This window comes from Xyrauchen texanus, chromosome 35, assembly GCF_025860055.1.
Source record: "Xyrauchen texanus isolate HMW12.3.18 chromosome 35, RBS_HiC_50CHRs, whole genome shotgun sequence".
NCBI lineage: Eukaryota > Metazoa > Chordata > Actinopteri > Cypriniformes > Catostomidae > Xyrauchen > Xyrauchen texanus.
Genome location: NC_068310.1, coordinates 13,798,128 through 13,822,942, shown reverse-complemented (window position 1 = coordinate 13,822,942; position 24,815 = coordinate 13,798,128). Strand labels below are relative to the sequence as shown.

At 38.9% G+C, this 24,815-nt stretch overlaps 1 protein-coding gene across 1 annotated transcript in view; it reads right to left on the bottom strand.

Annotated features, from left to right (window-relative positions):
- Nucleotides 1–3,461: 3,461 nt before the first annotated feature.
- The window catches only part of LOC127629042 (protein SOGA1-like), a 76,393-nt gene continuing 55,039 nt past the window's right edge, over nucleotides 3,462–24,815 (bottom strand). Inside the window, exons 6-14 of the mRNA XM_052106056.1 lie at nucleotides 23,220–23,348; nucleotides 22,059–22,184; nucleotides 20,795–21,025; nucleotides 19,117–19,263; nucleotides 18,830–19,000; nucleotides 12,452–12,712; nucleotides 8,444–8,514; nucleotides 6,904–8,356; nucleotides 3,462–6,586 (exon numbers count right to left, since the gene is read on the bottom strand). Coding sequence (XP_051962016.1) covers nucleotides 6,437–6,586; nucleotides 6,904–8,356; nucleotides 8,444–8,514; nucleotides 12,452–12,712; nucleotides 18,830–19,000; nucleotides 19,117–19,263; nucleotides 20,795–21,025; nucleotides 22,059–22,184; nucleotides 23,220–23,348 — 2,739 coding nt within the window. The 3' untranslated portion in view covers nucleotides 3,462–6,436. The remainder of the gene's footprint in view (nucleotides 6,587–6,903; nucleotides 8,357–8,443; nucleotides 8,515–12,451; nucleotides 12,713–18,829; nucleotides 19,001–19,116; nucleotides 19,264–20,794; nucleotides 21,026–22,058; nucleotides 22,185–23,219; nucleotides 23,349–24,815) is intronic.

The window sequence follows — 24,815 nt, the reverse complement described above, 5'->3', positions numbered from 1 at the left end:
ACCACAGACTTAGACAAATAGCTGACCCCCTAAGAAGACATAGAGCAATATCAGACCCTCTAATAAGAGCTAAAGCAAAACCAGACCCTTTAGGACCCAGACTAATACCAGACCCCCTTGGAAGAAATACATCAATAACAGAACCTCTATAACCCAGACCACTATCAAACTCCCTAAAAAGACCCAGACAATTACCAGTCCCCCTATAACCCAGACCCAGGCCAATATCAGACCCCCTAAAACCCAGAGCAGTACCAGATCCCAAAGAAGATGTAAACCAATACCAGACACCCTAAAAAGACCTAGAAAAATACCTGACCCCCTAAGAAGACCTAGACCTGCACCAGACCGTCTTAGATACAGACCAATACCAGACCCTCTAATAAGAGCTAAAGCAAAACCAGACTCTCTTGGACCCAGACTGATACCAGACTCCCTAAGAAGACAGAGACCAATGCCAGAACCTCTAAGACCCAGGTCAATACCAAACTACCTAAGAAGACCCAGACCAATACCACAACCCCTAAAACCCAGACCCAGACCAATAGCAGACCCCCTAAGACCCAGAGCAATACCAGATTAATACCAGACCACTAAGAGCCAGACCAATACAAGACCCTCTGAGATAAAGACCAATAACAGACCCCCTATGATCCAGACAAATATCAGACCCACTAAGAATAAAAACCAGAACCAAAGCTAGATCCCTTGAGGCCCAGATCTAGACCAAGACCTGTCAGTCTAAGAACCATTGAAATATTATAAAATAGAGAAGATGCTGAATTTGTTGCAGCATGAATTTCAGACACAAGTCATTTTGTATATTGTCTAAGTAGCCATTAAGGGCCATAGAAGTCATGCAGATCATATGGAAATTTTGAGTCTGACCCTTAATGCATTGGAAAAAGACTGTGGTCTTGTCCGAGACCATCAGCTGAAACACAAATCCAGACCAAAACTTGAAATTTTAAGACTATACTTAGTTGTCACATTTAAGAAGTCTCAAGACCAAGACATGGATATCCTCTCTCTCTCTCTCTCTCTCTCTCTCTGGCCTCAGATTCAAATGTAAATGAGTTAATTTTCAAAAAAGGGAAGAACATTGGCAGACAGGAAAATTACTCTTAAGAAAATCACAGATGTTCCCAAGTGAACCCGACACCACACACTAATTATCGTGAATTTGACTTGCATGGTTCCTTTGTCAGCTGGTCTTGTCTGTGTGTGATGTGTAAAGTAGCAATCCAGCTGGAATGAGACTCACAGACCACTGCTGGACATGCACTCAAGAGCTATTTTGAAAGGATTTGAAAATTCGGTCATTATTTAGTTGCACCTGTATGCTGTTTTTATTTTTCTGTTGAACACAAAAGTATACATTTTTTGAAGAATCAACAATGGGTCTCTCAAGCTACAGAAAGGACAGAAAACTCCACAACTCTATCACTCTATCTACCTCAATTTTCACAGTATTTTATTCTCTTCCTTCACTCTCTTTTTCCCTCACTCTTTATGCCAAATGGAAAAGAGAGACATTTCCTCCATACTGTTATAGTTGATGTATAGTTGTCTTGGATAAAATTCTGCATACATTTAAAGAATGTGCTGAAGGCTGCATTTTAAATTTCTTTGGTCTGTCTTTGATATTGGTTATAGGGTACATGTCAATATATTTGTTAATTTAGTTTTACTGAAAGATGGTGTACTTAATCTTTTTTAGGGAAAAAATAGGTGATGCTAATATGTAAGTAAGTTTTTTCAGATAACTTGTTATGCACAATAATTTTCAGCAAGTGTTAATTTGGAAGTTGTTACAGTAAACAGAACTACAGGTGAAACTCGAAAAATTAGAATATCGTGCAAAAGTTCATTAATTTCAGTAATTCAACTTAAAAGGTGAAACTAATTTATTATATAGACTCATTACAAGCAAAGTAAGATATTTCAAGCCTTTATTTGATATAATTTTTGATGATTATGGCTTACAGCTTATGAAAACCCCAAATTCAGAATCTCAGAAAATTAGAATATTACATGAAATCAATAAAAAAAAGGATTTTAAATACAGAAATGTTGGCCCTCTGAAAAGTATAGTCATGCATATGTACTCAGTACTTGGTTTGGGCCCCTTTTGCATTAATTACTGCCTCAATGCGGCGTGGCATGGATGCTATCAGCCTGTGGCACTGCTGAGGTGTTATGGAAGACCAAGATGCTTCAATAGCGGCCTTCAGCTCTTCTGCATTGTTTGGTCTCATGTCTCTCATCTTTCTCTTGGCAATGCCCCATAGATTCTCTATGGGGTTCAGGTCAGGCGAGTTTGCTGGCCAATCAAGCACCGTAATACCATGGTCATTGAACCAGGTTTTGGCACTTTTGGCAGTGTGGGCAGGTGCCAAGTCCTGCTGGAAAATGAAGTCAGCATCTCCATAAAGCTTGTCTGCTGAAGGAAGCATGAAGTGCTCTAAAATGTCCCGGTAGACGGCTGCGTTGACTCTGGACTTAATAAAGCACGGTGGACCAACACCAGCCGATGACATGGCTCCCCAAACCAACACAGACTGTGGAAAATTCACACTGGACTTCAAGCATCTTGGATTGTGTGCCTCTCCATTCTTCCTCCAGACTCTGGGACCTTGGTTTCCAAATGAGATGCAAAATTTGCTCTCATCAGAAAAGAGGACTTTGGACCACTGAGCAACAGACCAGTTCTTTTTTTCTTTAGCCCAGGTAAGACATTTGACATTTGAAGCCCATGTCCAGGACCCGTCTGTGTGTGGTGGCTCTTGATGCAGTAACTCCAGCCTCAGTCCACTCCTTGTGAAGCTCCCCCACACATTTGAATGGCCTTTTCCTGACAATCCTCTCCAGGCTACGGTCATCCCTGCTGCTTGTGCACCTTTTTCTTCCACACTTTTCCCTTCCACTTAACTTTCTATTAATGTGCTTTGATACAGCACTTTGAGAACATCCAACTTCTTTTGCAATTAGCTTTTGAGGCTTTCCCTCCTTGTGGAGGGTGTCAATGATGGTTTTCTGCACAACTGTCAGGTCAGCAGTCTTCCCCATGATTGTGAATTCAACTGAACCAGACTGAGAGAATATTTAAAGGCTCAGGAACCCTTTGCAGGTGTTTAGCTGATTAGAGTGTGACACTTTGAGCCTACAATACTGAACCTTTTCACAATATTCTAATTTTCTGAGATTCTGAATTTGGGGTTTTCATAAGCTGTAAGCCATAATCATCAAAATTATATCAAATAAAGGCTTGAAATATCTTACTTTGCTTGTAATGAGTCTATATAATATATTAGTTTCACCTTTTAAGTTGAATTACTGAAATTAATGAACTTTTGCACGATATTCTAATTTTTCACGTTTCACCTGTATATGAGTGAAAAAGCTTGTTCCCTACCAGATGCAAAATAAAGACAAAACAGTCTACCAAGAATTTTCAGCACTTTTATTTTATCTTTAAAATGTTTCTATTTACACAAAATTTTCCCAAGTTTTAATTCAGGGGAGGAAAGGTACAGAATTCAAGCTCAAAGTTGGCAGAGACATTCAATGTTTCTAATACGATGATAGAAAGAGTAGAAAGTGTTTATATACAGTATATTTGATATCAAGTTAAAACATTTAGGAAGGTTTCTGTTTTCTCATTTTCTATCTGTCGTTGTCATCTTTTCATAAAATGAAATGTTTCAAATGTGAGACAAAAAAAGAAATATACACGCATTCTCTTTATAATAATTTAGCAAACAGTATTAACAACGATAAGCGACAAGGTGTTTTATATATTGCTAGGCATTAGAACAGGGTAAAAAGGTGATGAATATCAATATGATGAATGGGAAGGCCAATCAGAGAGCTGTTAATGGTTTAAGAATTGCTCTTAAAGTGTATAGAATTGTCACTATATACATTCTTCTTGTAAATTTGGGGAAAATAACAATTTTCCTTTATCAACCTCTCAGTTGGTTTTAAATTAAGACTGTGGTTGGAAGCACTCAGTGTTGGACTCATAAACTATGGTCATTCCTCCTGTTTGAGTTATTTAGAGAGCATCTGACCAAGCTCAGACACATGAATATGATGACACTTTAAGGGAAGGTCCATCTTTTGTCTGATTAGTATCATAAACAAAACCTCAACATCAGATTCAAGATCAATTCATGGAACATTTAAACAGGTTAAAAATAGCTTATAAAGAAAGGTAGGACTGATCACATTAATGTCAGATCAAACTTATAATTCATGACTGTTCAATATTAAAAGTTCATGCTCAAAAATGTATTTTTGGCATCCATAATCAAAAACAAAAAACAAAAATGGATTTTCACTTCACTACATTTAGCAAAAACAGAGTTTGCCTTATATTATGTATTACTAAAGAAATCGGATTCAGTAGCTAATAGCACATCAGTTATTTCATTGCTGTCAATAAGCAGTTCCTCAAAGACTTACTCCTAACAGATATCTTGTTGCTTTAATTTTACAAAAGGCACTCTAGTGACCTTTGAAATGAAACATAAATGGGCTAAATGTAAGATAACGTTTTGAGTTAAGAGGTAGCTGTGGGATATATGGCAAGGCTTTGACAGATAAAGAGGAGACACTGGGATATTACAGGCTGGGTTTATAATGGCTGACCTTTTTTTTTTTTTTTTTTTGACAAGGCCAGATGTTAAACAATTGAGAAAGTGATAATATTCTAAATATCCACTTATGCCCTATTTATAAAAAAAGAGAAGTCATCATGTATGGCTTGAGAGATGCATACAAGAATGTTTCCTCTAATGTGCTGTCATCAAAGCCAAAAAAAGCACTTAAAATTGACTAAACTTTAGTTTTTGCAGCACCACTCACTGGAGATTGGAGAAAACACATTACAAACATACTCAGAGAGACTCAGATTAAGGGGCAGCTACAGTGAGGCACACACTAGCAGTAACTGCATAGCTATATGAATAAACGACCAGACTGTGGATTATATTTTTGGATTATCTGATTAAATTTTACTAATCTCAAAATGGCCAATTACCATAAAATGTTTCAGTCTTAAACATATCTGTTTATGTATCTGATATCTGTGTAATTAGTATTTTGTCACTAAGTATGAGGCTTTCAAATGGGGTCTAGAAGGAAGGAAAAAGGATTATGTACATTAGATAGACCGCATAATGATCTCAACATGGCGGCACTCCACGAAAACAGCTTTTTCTCTAAGACTGACTTAAGTCTTTGTCTCATAAATTTTTTTATTTTTGTGGACATCCTAACAAGGGAATGGAGATTTCAGTATTAGTGCTCTTATGTTCACACACTTGTAGTACAAAGAACCAAAGCAAACATAACAACTGATCTTCCTACTCTACAGCTACCAAATACTCTCCGTAGACATCTTCAGAGAGCATGATAAGAATACCAAGTCTTTAAAAAGGAAGGATTCCCAATGCAATATGATCAATCATATTATCTGGTCTAGGAGTGGATTCAGAGTTTCATATTTGGCTGGTTTGAAAATGGAAGGAGGTCCCAGGTAATTTGTACAAAAATTGAAACAGGTTTCAATGGTTGATGATTGTCAGAGGAGTGAACATGGATAGTAGGATTAAGACCAAATTTAGATCATATTGGGTTTAGATAACATTTGCAAAGAAGAAACTTTGTTTTTGATGATCAAAAGGAAAAGAAATACATTTTAGATGTTTGAAATGCTGAGCTGTATATAAACTTGTAGAATCCATCAATTTTACAGCTATCAATGGGCAAGAATTTGGGTAGTTGAGCAGTTATGAAAGGAGCCTTTCCCCTTTTTCTGCTGGCCATGTTGAGGTTCTTGGTTTGTGTAGTTCAGCTGCATGCTGTAATTCCCGTTATATCTACATGATCCCTGGTGACATGTTGGGTTAGTCAAGTTGTCTCAAGTTGACACGAATGGTAGAGGCAAGCTGTCCTGTTGGCTGGATGTAGAACAGTGGAATGGCAGAGTTTAAGGAGAGGTCTGGCTGGTCAACTGTGGAATGGGATAGTGGACTTCAAAGGCAGGACTGGCTGGTTTACTCTGGAATGATGGATTAACTAGGGGAATCGGGCTGGTCAACAGTGGAATGGTGGACCTAAAGGGAAGATCAACACTATCTCCCCTTCCTTGGCATTAAGGTGTGCTGGTTAGACTGAGGTCTGGTTCTGAAACTCTCTAGATGCAGAAATTCTTCAGTGTCCTGTTATTGTAATCCTGAAATTTTGTGGATTTTGAAAAGTGTGAAGTAATATGTGTGTGTTTGGTTTAGGGTGTGTATCTGTGTTTTGGCGAATGTGGAAGTGTGTTTGTGTATCAGTGGGTGAGGCAGAGTGTTTTGTGAGTATTAAGTTTTTTTTTTTGCTGTATACTTGTTGGAAAGCGTCAACAGAGGCCACCCCATCCCTATCACTAGTTACTGGTTTCGAATCGTTCTTCAGTCGTGATTGATGACTCTTGCACACGGTGGCCACACTGACCATGTGCATGTCGTGTGGTAGAGCGGGATTGGTGGGCAAAACAGGTAGTGAGGGTTTGAGTGGTGCAGTCACAAACAGAATCCTGAAAAAGGAAAGCAAAATATTAAAATGAATCTCTAAAAACATTGACATAGTGAGCAATTACCCTTCATAACAACTTAATGACTAGATTCTAAAGTGATTTCTGTGCAACTGTAATATTCTGTTCCCTAGATATGGCTTGGGTCCTTCATTCAGGGAAAGTCAATGGGAATTTTCGTCTATTTGATCATATAACAGGCAAAAATCTTAGGTACGTTTGTTTTCCAACCACTTCAACCACCCCTTTTGGAGCAAGTGAATAACTCATTCAGCTGTTCATGATTAAACACAATCAAACATTGTCAACCAGTGTCTTACCTCCAGAATATTTGAACTTGAGCTTGTTGTGTCCTTTCCAGTGGCTACCAACTCGTCTCTTTGAGTTTTCATGAACCGCTTATTGACAATTTTAGTGATGTTGTCCGTCCCAATCAAGGATCCAGGGAGGCATTCAGGTTTTGGTTCATCCATGGTGCCCACTGGTGCTGTCCTACCACAAACATTGCGGAAAAACTCCTGGACCATGCCATATTTCTGAGCTCCAGCTTCTCCCAGGCCAATACCTATGCTAGGACAGGAAGGTTTCCCAGCGGCTTGTCTTCCTGGACACGAATCTGCTTTCCATAAGGATTCAACACTTCCGGAGTGTTCTACCACACTGAAGAGACTGGACAAGCCATCATTGAGGCCGCTAAGCACTGGACTGTCACGGGTGGTGGTGGAACGTGCCCATGCAGAACCATTTTGTGATCCACTGCGGTTTTGGAGATTCCAGACACTGCGTTCCCTTGATGATGTGGAGGATGTCTCAAGTTTGGAGGAGGAGGTGGAGACCCTGCGGGTTAGCTTTGGTGAGCCATATTTGGGTGAGCAACAGGGTCTATCAATGCGACTGTGGACTTTCTCCAGTGATGAAGAGATTTGTCTGGAACGTGCTGATGCAAGTGAGGTGGATGGACGAGGAGACCATGCTTTCCCTTGAAGGCCTCTAATCGATGGAACAGGGCTATCCGTTTGTAGGCCAATGCTGACCAGCTCTGCTGTTTGCGTTCCTAAGCTAGAAACACCCACAGTCTGGCTCCCAGTATCTTTGCTGCACTTTCTCTCCAGGGAACTGGAGCGAATGGCCTGTCGTACGCAGTTTGTCATCTCTTTCATGTCATCACTAAGGTTGCCTGAAATCTCCAGTCCATGGAATGGAGCAGAACCTCCCGTTCGTCCCTCAAGCAGGTCTCTATGCTGCTGTGAAAGTGAACTCAACCATTGCTCATAAGACGATGAGGAAGTGGTTGATAAGGGTGCAGATGCAGAGATCTGACCTGATAGATCCATCATGGCTATGTCTCTAGATGAAATTCCTTGCCTGGGCTCCTGCTGGGCTTTTTCATTGACTGGCCTCCTCTCCATTCTCCTCACTGTAGGAGGACTATAATAGATGCGAATCCCTGTCTTATCTGGAGCAGTATAGCTCCTTTGGATGTACTCCTTGCTGAGCTCCAGTCCTGGAAAGCTGCTGTTGGAGTTGGTGCTCGGGCAGTCCCATGTCTTAAATTGGTCACCCTTCCCCAATACGGCAGAATCGCTGGTCAGGTACTTCCAATTCTTCTTGTTAAGGTCACTCAGGTCAGTGCGAGCCAGCGGGGACGTATGGGTGGTGGATTGGGGCTGCCCAACATTCCCATCTGGTACTCCATTAACATTATGACCAGGAAGGAAGAGACTGGTGTCCAGTAAACTCTTAAATTCTGAGAGGGCGGAAACTGATTTGGTCCTGTAAGGAAAGAATGGAGATTATTCTAAATTAATCAAATGTATGATGACAAGGCGAAGCAATTTACACATCATGTAATAATTTTACCTTTGTAGGGCAGAACTATTGGTGGCTATATCCGCTGATGTTTCCTTGTCTGAGGTTTTGTCCTGAAGAGCCTAAAAAGGAAATTAGCTGTTTTAATAAAGTTTTAAAGAGTGGAATGCCCTGGTCATTCACCCACCACAGTATTCACATTCATTCATGTGGTATTACTGAGTCAGCTTATTCAATCATTAGGAAATGAAGTAATTCAATGTAGCTAGTTTCCTCTGCAGGGGTAATGATAGTGGTATGGCTCATCACAGATATTTAAATGGCCCAATTCCTCTCAATGAGGCATAGCATCAGACTTTTTAATTTAAGATGTCATGTGAAACAAAGAAAGTAGAGCACTGATCTTGATTGACACAATGAAAAAAGGAGAGACTACAGCTATGTTCTCATTTCTTTTTCCAGTCTTAATACTTATGGTGTGGTTAGTGCAGACACACTGACCACACAGTCTCAAATTTGAACACACATGTTGTGAGCAGCCACATAGATTTGCAAAACAAGTAGATCTAGTTAAGTGATGCAACATACAGGGAGTCTGTCTGCAGGCTCTCTGTGGAAGTTTTCAAAGATGTCATATCCGGCAATTATGTGGAGATAGCACTGAGCCAGTGGAGGAAGTGTGGGGGTAAATTATGCAAGCAGATAAAGCTGCAGGCTGGAGAGCTCCAAATGGGGGTGAGATCTCTAAAACAGGGTGGGTTGCACCAAAAGGGGGCTGGGCCAACTCCAAAAGGTGATGATACCTCCACACACAGTTAGGGTTAGGGGCTCTACATGCTTTGGCTATTGGTTTGGAGCTCCAGCCCATTTTTGGAGCACTGCCTGTAGCTATATCCTTCTCAAAACTTGTGCCGAAAATACAAAAAATGGTGGCACATCCTCAGCAACCCAAATAAAACAACAGATTAAACACAGTTCCCGAAAAATAGGTAGCTAATATGTAAAAGTGGTTTCCTTAGCTTTTTAAAGCACTTGAAACTTGACTCTGAACATCTTTAAACATTGTGCTTTAAAGGTGCACTCAGTAACTTTTTTCCCCATTTAAAAAGGTTTACTCCTAAAGAAATAAATTTTGAAATACATGTATAAAATCATGACCACTCAAATGAGTGGGGGACTCTAGTCATATCAGTAATCTTATAAAAGCTGATTTATTCTATATGGGGCCACCTCATGGTGGCTGTAATTTTAGAATAGGGAAGAAATGATAAGTCGACGTTATCGGCAATAAAAAAATAGATGATAAAAATGTTTGTTGTCGAATGGTTGTTTGATCTCATTTAACGTAACATGAGATCACATTAAATGTACTGATGGACTGTACTGATGATGTGCGAGAGCAGCATTGCAGTTCGCACCTGACCGTGGAGATTAAGAATCACATAGCTCATAGTCCAGATGCATTCTAAATTTTCCAAAGAGCTTCAGGTGATGTACATCGCAAAGTATGAGGGAATTATACATAAATACAAAATAAATAAATACAGAAGCACTCAAGCACCCCAGTGTTACAGCTTAAATGCAGTTATATTTAATGCTTTATTGAATTTCAAATAATACAGAAGCAGATCATATAAATAACCACAAACTCAGAAACTGGGATTTCTCTGTGCGGTCAGCGCCTCTTCTATGAGTTGCATGATGGCTCATGACTTCTTGAATCATAATATATGTCATTGTGCATTTCTTATTGTGACGAGAGAGTTTGTTTTTTGTGAGTTAAAGATGTATTGAAGTGAACAGAAAGGTGAGAGAGGTTGTCTTTGCCCCATAATACACGGCAACAAAATACGTTTTTGATTTGTTTTGGATTGTTTTACAATATAAATATCTAAAACTCCTTTAAAACAATGTACATTTTCATTAGCAGCTATACTGCATAAGAAAAATGTGTTATCAAAGAATGTTGAATAAAATATCTAAAAATCCTTGCATTCTAAAATGCCTAAAAAAGATGCATTCACCTGAGAAGCAGCATATAAGATATTTAAACGTGCTTTTAGACAATAGATCTTGCATATAAGTATATTTGGTCTTTACTGCATTTACAGAAGTATAACCAAGTGAAAAAATATACTTATATACAAAATACACTTATATTTAAGATACATTCTCTTAAAGCAAGTCTAACTATCTTTTATGTTACTTCTTAAGTAAATGTATCCTATTTTAAGGATTTTTATACCATTTTAAATGGAAAACAAGACAAAAACACTTGATAACAACAGTATTTTTTGCAGTGAATTTCTTTATTGAATTAAATCGATGTTGTGTCGATTGTAGTGGCACAAGGGGTCCCTATTCAATGGCGGCACCTACACTGAACCATGTTACATGATCTGCTGATGCTGGTGCAGCAAGCTGTAGCGTGCCAAGGATCATGAGCATCAGACTGTATGTAACCATCCCCTACGGCCCACTAAGACGTCATATTGTTTTTATTAGGTTCCCGGCATCCGACCAAGGATTCCCTTGGGGGGTGGGAACAAGCGACATGGCAAGCATGGCAGCAGGCCGCGCCAACAGCAGTCTTTTCTCTCTCAGTGTTTCTCCTCATAGAGTGTTAGATGCGGCTGGGGCCATTTAAAATTATAACACGCATAGGGGAAGATGTTCTTTTCCAACTCCTATTCTTTCAGGGGGGAAAAAAACCCTGCAGAGACCACATCCTGCCCAGGCTGGGGGAGGTTAAATGTGGTGAATACATCACATTGGATTTCAGGCATCGTGTGGCATAGGCACGGTGGTAGATCCTACCAAGCGAGGGAGGAGTTGCTACAGACGCAGCGACCGGGGTGCAGAGGAGGCTTCCCAAGGGAGACACGGGTCCGCCGGCAGGGGGAACGTACCGCGGAAAATATGCACAGGGGGATTAATCTGTGATGGCCAAGCGCTGTGGAGCACCTATTCCAGTACAGAGTAGTTAGTACTCGTAGTGAGTCTGGTCAGGAATTCCTCCGATGAATTCGAGGACCAGAGGGCTAGGGAGGAAAGACATCCAGGGAGCGTGAGTTTGGTGGACTCACCTGGGAGAAAAAGAGCACGTGTTTGCCTCAGTGAAGGGGAAAGGTGCCAACGCAAGCAGTACACCCGGTCAGTCGTGTTACTGAGTTCTACATGCTCAAGCCTGACAAAACACTGGTTGAAAACGACTCAACCCGGAGATTGTAGAATCTCGCAAAGGCATTGGGTGTCGCCCAGCCCGCTGCTATACAGATGTCTGCTAGAGAGGTGCCATTGGCCAGTGCCCACGAGGATGCCACACTTCTTGTAGAGTGTGCTCGAACCTGCAAGTGGGAGGGCATGGCCTGGGTCTGATAGGCCAATGTGATGGCATCGACTACCCAGTAGGCAAGTCTTTGTTTGGAGACAGCATTCCTTTTCCGCTCTCCGCCAAAGCAAACAAAGAGCTGCTCAGAGAGTCTAAAGCTCTGTGTGCGATCCAAATAGGTATGCAAAGCACATACCGAACACAGCAACGATAAGGCTGGGTCTGCCACCTCCCGGGGCAGCTTGCAGGTTCACTACCTGGTCCCTGAAAGGGGTCATAGGAACCTTGGGCACATAGCCCAATCGACACAACATTGAGTGTGTGACAGAAGGGGAACTATTGATTTTGAATTATGCTGCATCCGCACCACTAGGTGTCACTGTAAGTCCAAGATGACATGAGCAAAAAGTTACTAAGTGCACCTTTAAGGTTGTTTTGATATCATTAAAAACAAAACATGACTGGTTCTTGCATGTCTTGGGACTTCTTGTGATGCCATATTTTTACATAGGTGGCTACACTGGGGGAAAGAATAAAAGTGAATAACTGTTTAAATTTAATCTGTTCCACACAAAAAGCTATCATATGGCTTCAGATGGCTAGGAAAATAGTGCACAAGTTATATGACTACTTTTATGGTACTTTAAAGGAGATTCAAAAGCTCCTGGTTAATGTATGTATTTGTTGCATGGCAAAGAGCAGTGTGAACATCCTGCTAAACTTCTCACCAGTGTGCTTTTGCTCTGGGCATCTCTTAAATGCTGTTCCCATTGACTTCTTTCCTGGTTGAAGTGCTCCAGAAGCTCTAGTCTTTCTCGACTCCAGTTTCTCTCACTTATCTGCAGCTGTTTGGTGAGGTCCATCACGGCAGCATATGAGTCCGCCAGCAGGTGTTGATGCTCCTCTCGCTCCTTTTTCAACGCTCCCTTGAGATCTGGAGAATCCTTTTCAACCCCAGTCACAGATGCCTTCCCCACCTTCCCCTCCAGCTGATGAGAGAAAGAGGAAGACAAAATGGGAATGAGTGAGATCAAAAGAGAACACTTGATCTTTCCAAGGAGGAACAGTAACCATGGAGATAATGCAAAGTACGCCTCTTCATTCAGATCTTGACAGCAAAAACAATCCAGACATCATAAAGAAATTTTGTGGATATTAACCTATTTGTTTACACCATTTATTGAGCCTCTACGTGCAGTTAGGAAACATAAGTAATAGAACAAAATCAATGAGCCACTCAATGTTGTTACAGCAATTTTATCATGGATAAAGTCTGTCCTTAGGCACATTGTCTAAAACCCCTTTATCCATGGTAAAATCATGGTAACTTGCAGCTTCAATTGGCTTATTGTTTAAGAGCAATATGCTAAAGAAAGCAATGTTAAATAAAGTTATATTTTTTATTAAAAAAACATCAGAATAAAAATTCTTCAGCAACGTAATATAGTTTATTAGCCTAACTGTACACTGCTACATTGCCAAGCAATGTAGCAAGCAACTTGGCGTTAGAATTCAATTGATGCATCACATGTTGTATAAATTGATCAAACAAGTTTGCTTACATTGGCTTTTCTTTACAATGGTTTCGAACATTGCTCATCCAATCAGAATTTAGATTAGAAACAAGAGAAGAAATTTGAATTCCTTATCTAATAAGTTGAGAAAGGGCATGGATTTCTTTTTTAATTTTAACTTTAAACCTAAGATTATGTTTCCAGTGACATAAAGTATAAAGCTAGCCTACTCTTTATACCCCATCCTAATTTAAATTCCTTCTGCTCTATTAATTGGATCTGCAAATCTTCTGAACTCATAAATTCCATGAGATTACGTGAGTCAGGTTATTATAACACACAGCCTGCTGGGAACTCATCAGACAATCATGTGACCATCTTGTCACAGCGAAAATGCCTAATGAGTTTTGCTTTGGATGGCACGACGAGGTTAATAGGTTGTTGTGATTTACTATAAAGATATTTATTCCAAAAACTCCTCATAAACCCTAATGATTATAGACCGTATTCACGATAGAGCAATCTTTGATTTTTAATGGAAATGACAACGAGGCTGTGAGGGATAGACTTACCATCTCTTCAATGGCACAAACGGTATACAGCTCCTTGATCACATCTGATTTTCCACAACTCGTGTTGTCTGGAGCTCTTTGTACATTGAATGTTCTTGGACAGATATTTATCAATGTTTTGTCTGCAGAACGATCTAAAAACACTTTAAACTGCAGTACAGACCATAAAGAGACAAAGTCTATCTCTCACAGCATCTTTGTCATTCCCATTAAATATATAAGATTGCGCTAGCATCAATAAGGTCTATGGGGAAGTGTCAACCAAACAGCATGGCAAAAAAGCAGCTTGTAACACAATGCCACAGGCACTTTCATACAAGGGTGGGCAATGTTACCAGCTGTGACAAGCAGCCTGGCAGAAAAATGCTCCACAGACGCTTTGTGGATTTTTTTCTTAGAATCGTTTCATAAATGAATAATAGGTAATAATATATGCATCAAGAGAAGACTTCATAGTAATATAATAACAGCATAAGGTTCCCTTTCTGCTATCAATAAGCCGTCTTATTAATAAAGTGATTGTCTGTGACAGGTTTTGTTAGAGCCACAGCGGTCACAGCTAAAACTAGGTTGTTAGGTCCCACCTCTCCCATTCCTTTCTTTATCACTTGGCTCATTCTCTGCACCAAAGTCTTAGGAAAACAAAGAGAATGCAGATAAAAGGGGGCGTGGCAGAGAGGAAGGTAACTCAGTATATCGAGCAATCAGAGCAGTAATGGTGAAAGCAGCAGTCTAGTGACATTAGGTGCATATGGCTATTGCTTTGGGAGAAAATCTATCTGTGTGAATGTGTACATTTTGGAAGGTTGTTTTTTTTCTGCCAGGACTTCTATAACAAGGAAGGGAGGATGGTGAGCATTTCAACTAATCTAAACAAGACAGCACACAAGCCCTAGCTCTCTATGCAATGTTTAAGACATCTACAGTGTGCAATATCTGCATCTGATAACACTGCCCACATGAATGATTAACATCTTGGTAGTTTCCCCCTTATTTCAGACCCAAATATTGTATACCAATCACCTTGTGAAAAAATAAACATTTTCTGTTTTTTTATTTATTTATTTAATGACTCTATATATGGAGTTTTGAGTAAATATTGTGTGTATCATTTGCATTGTGTGTATATAAGCATTATTTCAGCCACCCTGCTCATGAGATATTTTTATTGGATATTTAAAAACCCATATTGGTAGTTACAAGTGCCACAGAACCAGTGTTTACACTCTGGGAAAATCATGCCACAAATAGATTACTTATAGTTGTCTCTGCACATTAAACAGTTTTTTTATGTCGAAATTTATCTTTATGTTGTGTACAAAGCAGCTACTGTATAAGCCGAGTGATTTTCAATCATAAAACAACTTTGTTTCTTATTAGTTTATTATCTTTAGCTTTGTGTCTTTTTTGTGCCCTCTGTCTCTCTATTTCTTCTGATCCACCAAATGTGTCTCGGTCCTATTTCTCCCTGAGCTCATTAATTAAGTCATTAATAAGACTGCAGTTAGGATTGCGTCTCAGAGCAGAGATATTAAACTCATCTTTCACCATCACAACCAGCAACAACGCTGTAAGCACACACACAAACTCACTCTCACCACCATGATACCACCACATTGCTGAAGACACACTGCATATGGCATATATGGCTCTCATCTCAGACTCCTGGTGCATGTCCTCACTAACAGGAGATCAAGTGAATATCAAATAACAAAATTACAGCTGACATCCAGCATCTTTTCAGCTTGTCTCACAGATAACTGATCACAAGCTTATATGACAATAACTAGGAAAATTTAACAGGCTTCAGGTATTTAGAATAAAGCACCAAAGAGGAATTACCGTGTAATGTTTATGTTTAAATCCCATTGACTTCTTTATAATTTAATAAGGTAAAAGAAAATGCAAACATTACAAAAGCAAAGGTTTACATGCGTTATTCTTCCCCTTATTATTATTTCATCACAGTTAATATTTGGGAGGTGGGAAAATAGAGTAACTCTTTGGGTACGGTTGAAGCCAGAAGTTTACATACATTTAGGTTGAAGTCATTAAACCAAATTTTTTAAACACTCCACAGATTTTATATTAACAAACTATAGTTTTGGCAAGTCATTTTGGACATCTACTTTGTGCATGATGAATCATTTTTTCAACAATTGTTTACAGACAGATTGTTTCACTTTTAATTTACTATATCTCAATTCCAGTGGGTCAGAAGTTTACTTTCTATGCACTAAGTTAACTGTGCCTTTAAGCAGCTTGGAAAATTTCAGAATATGATATCAAACCTTTAGACAATTAGCCAATTAGCTTCTGATAGGTAAAGCTTCATTATTCTGATGTGTACCTGTTGATGTATTTTAAGGCCTACCTTCAAACTCAGTGCCTCTTTGCTTGACATCATGGGAAAAACAAAATAAATCAGACAAGACCTCAGATTGTCAAGTCTGGTTCATCATTGGGAGCAATTTAAAAACACCTGAAGGTACTATGTTCATCTGTACAAACAATAGTATGCAAGTATAAACACCATAGGACCATGCAGCCAACATACCGCTCAGGAAGGAGACACATTCTGTCTCCTAGAGATGAACGTAGTTTGGGGCAAAAAGTGAAAATCAATCCCAGAAAAATAGCAAAGGACCTTGTGAAGATGCTGGAGGAAACAGGTAGACAAGTATCTATATCCACAGTAAAACGAGTCCTATATCGATATAACCTGAAAGCAATAATATTATAATAATGCTCAGCAAGGAAGAAGCCTCTGCTACAAAAACCCCGTAAAAAAAGCCAGACTACACTGTGCACATGGGGAAAAATATATTACTTTTTAAATTTCCTCTGGTCTGATGAAACAGCCATAATGACCATCATTATGTTTGGAGGAAAAAGGGTGAGGCTTGTAAGCCGAAGAACACCATCCCAACCGTGAAGCATGGGGGTGGCAGCATCATGTTGTGAGGGTGCTTTTCACAAAATAGATGGTATCATGAGAAAGAAAAATGATGTGGAAATACTGAAGCAACATCTCAAGACATCAACCAGGAAGTTAAAGTTCGGTCGCAAATGGGTCCTTAAAATGGATAATGACCCCATGCATTCCTCCAAAGTTGTGGCAAAATGGCTTGAGGACAACAAATTCAAGGTATTGGAGTGGCCACCACAAAGCCCTGACCTCAATCCGCTAGAAAGTTTGTGGGCAGAACAGAAAAAGCATATGCGAGCAAGGAGGAATTTAAATCTGACTCAGTTACATTTACATTTATGCATTTGTGAGACGCTTTTATGCAAAGCGACTTACAGTACACTTATTACAGGGACAATCTCCCCTGAGAAACCTCGAGTTAAGGGCCTTGCTCAAGGACACAATGGTGGTGGTTGTGAGGATCGAACAGTCAACCTTCTGATTAATGGTTATGTGCTTTAGCCCACTACGCCACAACCACTCCTTAACCAGTTCTGTCTGGAGGAATGGGCCAAAATTCCAGCAACTTATTTTTAGAAGCTTGTGGAGGGCTACCCAAAATGTTTTGACCCAAGTACAAACAATTTAAAAGCAATGCTGCCAAATACTAACAAAGTGTATGTAAACTTCTGACCCACTGGAAATGTGATGAAAGAAATAAAAGCTGAAAGAAATAATTCTCTCTACTATTATTCTGACATTTCACATTCTTAAAATAAAGTAGTGATCCTAACTGACCTATAGACAGGGAATGTTTTCTATGATTAAATGTCAGGAATTGTGAAAAACTAAGTTTAAATGTATTTGGCAATGGTGTACGTAAACTTCTGACTTAAAAAAAAATGCTCAAGCTCCATTCATTTATTGGAAAAGTTTATCAGCAATTTCTTAGATTCACAATAAGATTAAAGTCTAAGATATTTGATTGGACGACTGAACCTTTAGGTATACAAAGTCACACCACTCTTTTTATGTTTCTGGTCATTCTTTTTGTTTCTGTTCTCCAAATCCCAGTGATTTTATCAACAGATCGGGGCATACTTTATGTATTTTTTTGTATTTAGCCCCATCCATGATTTTTCTTCTGCACTTACCAACTTTTCCAGTCACTGCTGCTAAGAATTTCTAAAACAAAAAGCTGCCATTATTGAGCTCCACTTTAGGAATGGTGTTCTCAGAGGGATGTTGTGCCATGTTTGCGCTAAACATTCAGCTCTTATCTTTGGTGCCCAAAAGTTCAGTTGTGGTCCCATTATACCATTGAATCTCCCTCCAAATGTATTTGTATTTTAAATCCCTATGTTGATTTGATTCAACTAAAAAAGTAAGAGAAAACACTAATATATTTTGTTTGTTTTTTTGGCATAGTGACCAAGTTGCATTCAGTAGTGCTTCCCAACAGTTCCCAAGTGTTTAGCATGCTAATATTTCCTGTCACTAGCTAGCATATCACTAAAAGAGTTTAATTTAAGTTATTTTGACATGTTAATTTTTGTTGGGTTTACTTGATTCAGTTAGGTTCCACTACTTAAAGTATTTAAATTGAATTTCAATGGAAATGTTAGTTTAAGAAAACTTATTTCAAACATATGTAACCACTTTCCATGACCAAATCAAGTTAAGACAAAGAGTTTTTAGTTTTGTTTTTGAGTGTAGGAAAACTCCAGCTAAGATAAGTTTTGAACAATTGTCCAGAGGGTGAATACTATTATTAACACTGTAACATCAGGGTATGATTCTGCTGAAATAAAATTGATTTAAACATGCCATTACCGATGGCTTCAGAAATGTATTAATTGAAAAGTCACTATAAGTCTTTTTTTACAAATTGATCTTTAAGTTTCAGACCAAGGTAAGGAACAAACTTTATTCTCAGGCATTACCAACTCATGCCTGCATGAGTCAAATAAGGATGTTAAAGTCTTTATATATTATACATACAACAATTTAGCCAAATTAAGCTAAGATCCAACATTTGCCAGAACAGTTTAAGATGTCAATCTAACTGTATGTTGCATCTAAGCTATACAGACCTTTCTGAGAGCATTTTACCTGAGTGATGATGCTCTTGAGTTCCATCCGCTCAACTTCCCATGATGCTTTTGCACGGGCGAACTGCTGCGTTAGCTCCTGTGAACTCTGACACTCCTCACGCAGCTCGGCGCTAAGATCCTGTAATGCCATCTTCAGGTCCGACAGAGTACCTCCAAACCCGTTAGGCTGCTGATGGGTCAACATGAGATGTTGCTGTAAAGGCTTGATTTCAGGGCAATACAAATCTAACTCAAATTGCTTTCCTATAGAAGAAAGATGTTTAGTCAATCTATGGTTTACGATACCTGTGGGCAGGCTTTCTCTGCAATTGTGTGCTCTTTGGGTAAAGGGTTGTGTGTTTGCTCCTCAGCAGCTGACATCTTGTTGTCTCCATAGTGAGAAGAAAGTCCATCTTCCTCAAGCAGGAGACAGAGATCCTTGACACTGTTTACCTGGAGGAACAGAGGAAATTGCCTACATTTCATAATAGCGCCTATAATGCATATACTTTCAAGTTCGGCTAAAGCAGTAGTTCCAACTGATTATGTTTCAGGACCAAGATTTACTTTGGACATCAAGTGGTAAACAAAAGTAAACACACATTTCTGTAAAATAAAACATTTACAAATTTATTTTGTTTATAAAATTTACAAATTTTACATTGGACATCAAGTGGTGACCCACCATAATAAAAGACATAACCTGTATTTAATGCATCCTAGGACGGATTTTCTTTTACCTTGCATAGATCCGTTCATGGTTTTCAAGTATATGGGCATGTATCATTTTACTTTATTTTTGTTTTCGATGACAACAACAAGAAGTTTTCTCTCGCCCTTTTTAAAAGTTGATGACTGTATATATTTATATGAGCCAATTATATTTATTATCCTGTTTATTTCCTAATATCAATCATTATTCAAACAAAACATATATTAAACAGAAGGAAAACTTTGTCAAATTTTTTTCAAAAAGTCTTGGAGGTCCAGACTTTAAAGCCATTCATGTATTTGCCATTATATTTAGAGTGCAATGACATATAAGTACAGTTAAGTCCATGGATGGCAACAACAACCATAAATTATATTATTTATGAATAAAATACAATAAATAAATAAAAATAGTACCCAAAACACACATTTGACACTAAAACTGCCACTGTTGTAGGCTAATAAAAATCTCTAATAAGGTCTAATAGATACCTAGTTTATTTAATATGGAATTATAACATTTTTTAAAAATACTGTTACTACTGTAAAATCGTGAAACAGTTTTGTAAAGGTAATGATGTATAATTAAAAACATCAACTTTATTTTGCCGCTTGGCATAGTGTGCTCTTTTCCTCAGTGCTGTTTGGCATGTCGGGGCTGCTGTTTGAGAGGTTTGAATTGACTTCCTCAGTAGCACTTTAAACTAGAAAATTCTCAATATAATTCAAATGTATCACATCAGTTTTGTGGTCTGCTCGCAGCAAAATCGAGGGTTGAAGCTCGGTTGCTGCACGAGCCAGAGAGCAGAGCAGATCATTGGCGAGTGGTTCAGTTACACTTGCATGGAAACTAAGCTTTAATTGCACTGCGAAAAAATAACGCATTGCAGATGAGAAGCCTTTACCATGTATAAAGTGCTGAACACAAGATTATCATTCAATTTTCAATAAGAAAACTATGGCACTGTTCTTTCCCTACTGTCTGCGACCCAGTCCGAATGGATCTGCGACCCACTTTTGAGTCGCGACCCACTAGTTGAGAAACAATGCCATATATAGTTTTGTTCATGGTTTTTGAAGGTAATCTGTTCATGTTGATATATTCCTTTTTGGCTAAACTCTACAAAATTATGTGACAGCCTCTCAACCATATCAGAATACAACTGTGGCCTATTTCTGGGTCCCGCCACACAATTTGAAAACCAGTGGGCTCAAGGATCATTCTTCATCACAGAGATGAGTACTCTGTTGTTTATTAAAAATGTCTCCCTACCTCCAGGATATCTTTGCCCTCTACTTCTAGTTTCTTGCCAAGTCTCCACTGTTTTAGGAGCCAGCGCAGTTTGAGGCTGATGAGCAGTAGACTGTCTTTGAGCTGCTGTGACTCCTGCACTAGTAGGTTCCTCTCCTGGCTCCACAACTTCTGCTGTAGACGTGTCTGTAGACTCACACTCTGCAGCTGGAAGTCTCGACGGAGGAGGGCCTTCTGATGCTCTTCATGAAGCTTGAGAGAAAGAGAGAGAGGTTATAACAATGTATTTGACAACAGAGATGCCTGGAAGCAGGATGAGTCAATACCTACTATATTTCTGGTCTTGTGTTTGCAAGCACGTGTGAACGATGATACTAAGATTTATTGCTGAGATTTGCAAAGCACCTTTGCAGTTTGCCATTTGTAATTTTTTTTGTAGTTATAGTATAGTTGTAGTATAGTGTATCTAGTTAGTATATACTATGTTTATAGGATTTTTGCCAAGTAGGAAAATTTCCTGGATCAATATTCTTGTCAGTCATGGAACAACATGTTCCTAAGCAATCAGGTTTTAGGGTTTGGATTATTGTTGTAGGGCTGTAGATGGGGCTTGAACAACGTTCTCATAATTTCCCTCTGATTTTCAAGGTAGCTCATGGTCATGGTCAAGATTTGGGATTGGACCAACCAAGGAGGTTGATCCCAGAACACATCCTACTTGGTAAAATCATGGTTATCGCCTATCTATATACAAGTGTATTTAGTGGCAAGTGATTCTCAGCTGGTGGTTTACAAGTTGCGACCCAAAAATTGGTTGAATGTCTGTCAATCGCAGACAGCAGGGAAAAACAAGGTTAAATGCAAATAATAAAATGCCACTAACTATATAATTGTGCAGAGTTAGAATAGCAAAAACAGGCTTTTCAACTTTTAAATGTGAGAAGAAAACGCTTCCCATATCTTTTGTTGTTGACACCAAAAGCCATGCATCCCATTAAAGTCTACAGTATACTAGTGCAAATTCATCTGTCACTAAGCAGAAGGTAGCCACGTTTGTGAGATGCCAACTTGGGCAGGTTGCATGACAGCCCCTCATGCTCGAAAAAAACCATGAACAAAACTATGAAAGATGAAAATAAATACAACTTTGTTACAGTGTTGAATCACCATTAAAAGTCCAAAACGTAGGTTCTATAAAGCAAAGCCAGTTGAGAACCACTGTAGTATCATATGTGTATCTAGAAGATCTATCTTAGCACAATTTGTGTGAGCATGTATCTGGTACCTGAGAGAGTTTATGTGTGTCAGTGTGGCGTGCCTGTCTCTCCTGTTTCAGCGCTTCTTGTACTCCTTGAGTCTTTTCCCTTGCTTCAAACAACAGAGCTTTCAGCTCACCAACCTGCTCTGACAGCTGGAGAAGACAATAACAAGAGAGAAGAGAAGGAGATTATGAGTCACTTCCAACTGGTAAATACTGCAGCAGTACGTAAAAACACACAGGGACAATAAAATGACCCCCTGGCAAGGCTTGCTATCAAAACAGCCTTGTAGATGTCAAAATGTTGCAGTGCTACAATGCAAAAACAGAGGCTAATATCAGTCAACAGCTTTTAATTATCTTATATTCAGTCATCAGCGCAGAGAATATAGACTATATTTGTAAATTTTTGCAAGTTAAAGACATTGAACCCGACACTAATAGATTTCTAACCAAAAACAAACAGTCCAGCACGCTCTCCCTATAATTCAAAGCATGAGACCAGAGTTTATGATCACGAGTTCTCAGTTATCCCTTTTTCTTCCTTCTTCACATTTGCCAGCCAGTTAAATGTTGACCATTAAATAGCTTGAAGTAAACATGGATGGATGTTTCATTAATTTTCTGGAATCCTGAAAGGGCATCTGGCACAATGTGCAGGAGGATGCCAAGTCACAGTGCATTCTCTCATGATTAGTATTTTTCTTTTCCACTGGTTCTCTTTTAAACCTAAGCGAGCTGCCTACAGTCTACATAGGCAGCTACCTTCAAAAGCAGCATCCTAAGCATCATGTAACTTTATAAGTGACTGATTTTAAATACTCTACATAGACAACAAATTTACTCAAATATTTGTAGAAAATGTTCGTTTTTCATTAGATGGAACTATTTTCTACACATAATTCAGTCTGGAATAATATATAGATGGAAATATGATGATGTGTAAAAATGTTGACTAGACAGGCAGCTCACTAGGGTTTGGAACAGACCCTTTGTATGTACAAGATATATTTAAAGGGAGCATAATTTTGATGCCTACTGTTTGGAACAGCTTTTGCATAGGGAACATGCTTATGATGCCTAAAAAGTCTGTCAAGGTAGGCAGCTCTCAAGGGTTTGGAACTGAGCCATCACATGCACTAACTACTGTATAATAACAGAACAATTTTTGTGCATATAGCACCTCACCAGATCAGTGTTTGTTTCCTTCAAGTCAGACTCTTCATCTTTATTGCTGTCTTTGTGGCTGCTGCTCTCCTCCTCTTCACTGCATGGGTGAACTTTTTTCTCACAGTCTGGCTGGTCTCTAGAGTCAGGCTGTTGCATGCATGCATGGGCAAGTTAATGAAGAACAACAAAAGACAACAATAAAGAAGAGCATGACAGAGGACATACAAGATCATATGATGAAGGAATAAAAGATTGTGTAGTGTGGGTATATAAGACTTCTGGAGTAAGTGAGACGTAAAAATGAGGCATCAAAAAACAATGGTAAAATCTATATATATACAACAAATAAAATTTCACAAGACAATGAAAACTACGTAAAGGAAAAACAGTTTAGTCATTGTGGAATAGGACAAAATGGCAAACAGAAACAAAAGAATGATGAGTAAAAGCATAATCTGAGAAAACAGGTAATGAGGGTGACAAAATATAAAAAAGTGGAAAGAAAAAAGAAAGAAATGTAGCAGTGACCACAGGTCATGGTGCCCATGCAGCGAGGAAACAAGAAGGAGAGAAGGAGGAAGGGAGAGTCTGGATTGGATCTCAAGAGTTAGGCCTCTGATGGAGCCTAGATAAATCAATTCTTGTCTACACCTTAATAGTATCATAACATTTAAGTATTCAATGTTTTCTAGGTAACCAATGTTTTAAATCAAATATAGCCCAACAAGACCAAAACCTTGAAATGTCAAGATATTAGCTTTTTGAATTAAGGGGCTAAGCAATGTCACCTTGATTTGGAAATATCTAATAAATAACTTATTTGATCCATGTAAGTATCAGCCATCAGCTTATTATGATTTCCTTGAAACGTAAGGTATTTGAGGTATCAAGGTACACATTTCATTATATGACACCAATACAACTACTCATAAACTTCACTATTTGCAGAAAGTCTTGCCTCTTTTTTCATTTTTGGAGCTTGATAGACTCAGTTCTGGTTCACTTTTGTTGGAATAGGACTAGCTTGGACATTCCACCACATTTCTCCTTTTGAGTTCCACAGAAAACATCATATGGGTTTGGCGTGCCATAAGAGGGAGTAGATCAGGGATCGGCAACCTTTTTGACACGGAGTGCCATTTTTTATTTTCCTGGTCAATAACTGTGCTAAAATCACGCAGGGGGTAATGACTAGCATGCAAGCAACAGTGAGAGAGTTGCATGCTATTTTACTTATATGAAGTTTTTCCACACCTGCAGTGTTTAGCCTCTCATTCAGCTCATGAAAACACGCTGCGTGATCATGAGGAAGGATTACATCAAGATGTAGATTGGAATGCAGGTGCAGAATTTATATATAAAAAAGTAGTCTACTTCTCTCTTGCCGTTGCTGGCATGCCTGTGAGTACGCCTCCGTGTGCCAATGCTTGCATGCATTGGCACACGGCATATGTTGCTGACCCCTGGAGTGGATGATGACACAAATTTCATTTTTGGGAGAACAATCCATTTACATTAACTTGGCAGCTCACAAGAGGCATTGGACACAAACCTTTTAACATAATAATAATATTTAACTCCATTAGAGGCCTAATTTGTATCCATTATGAGGTC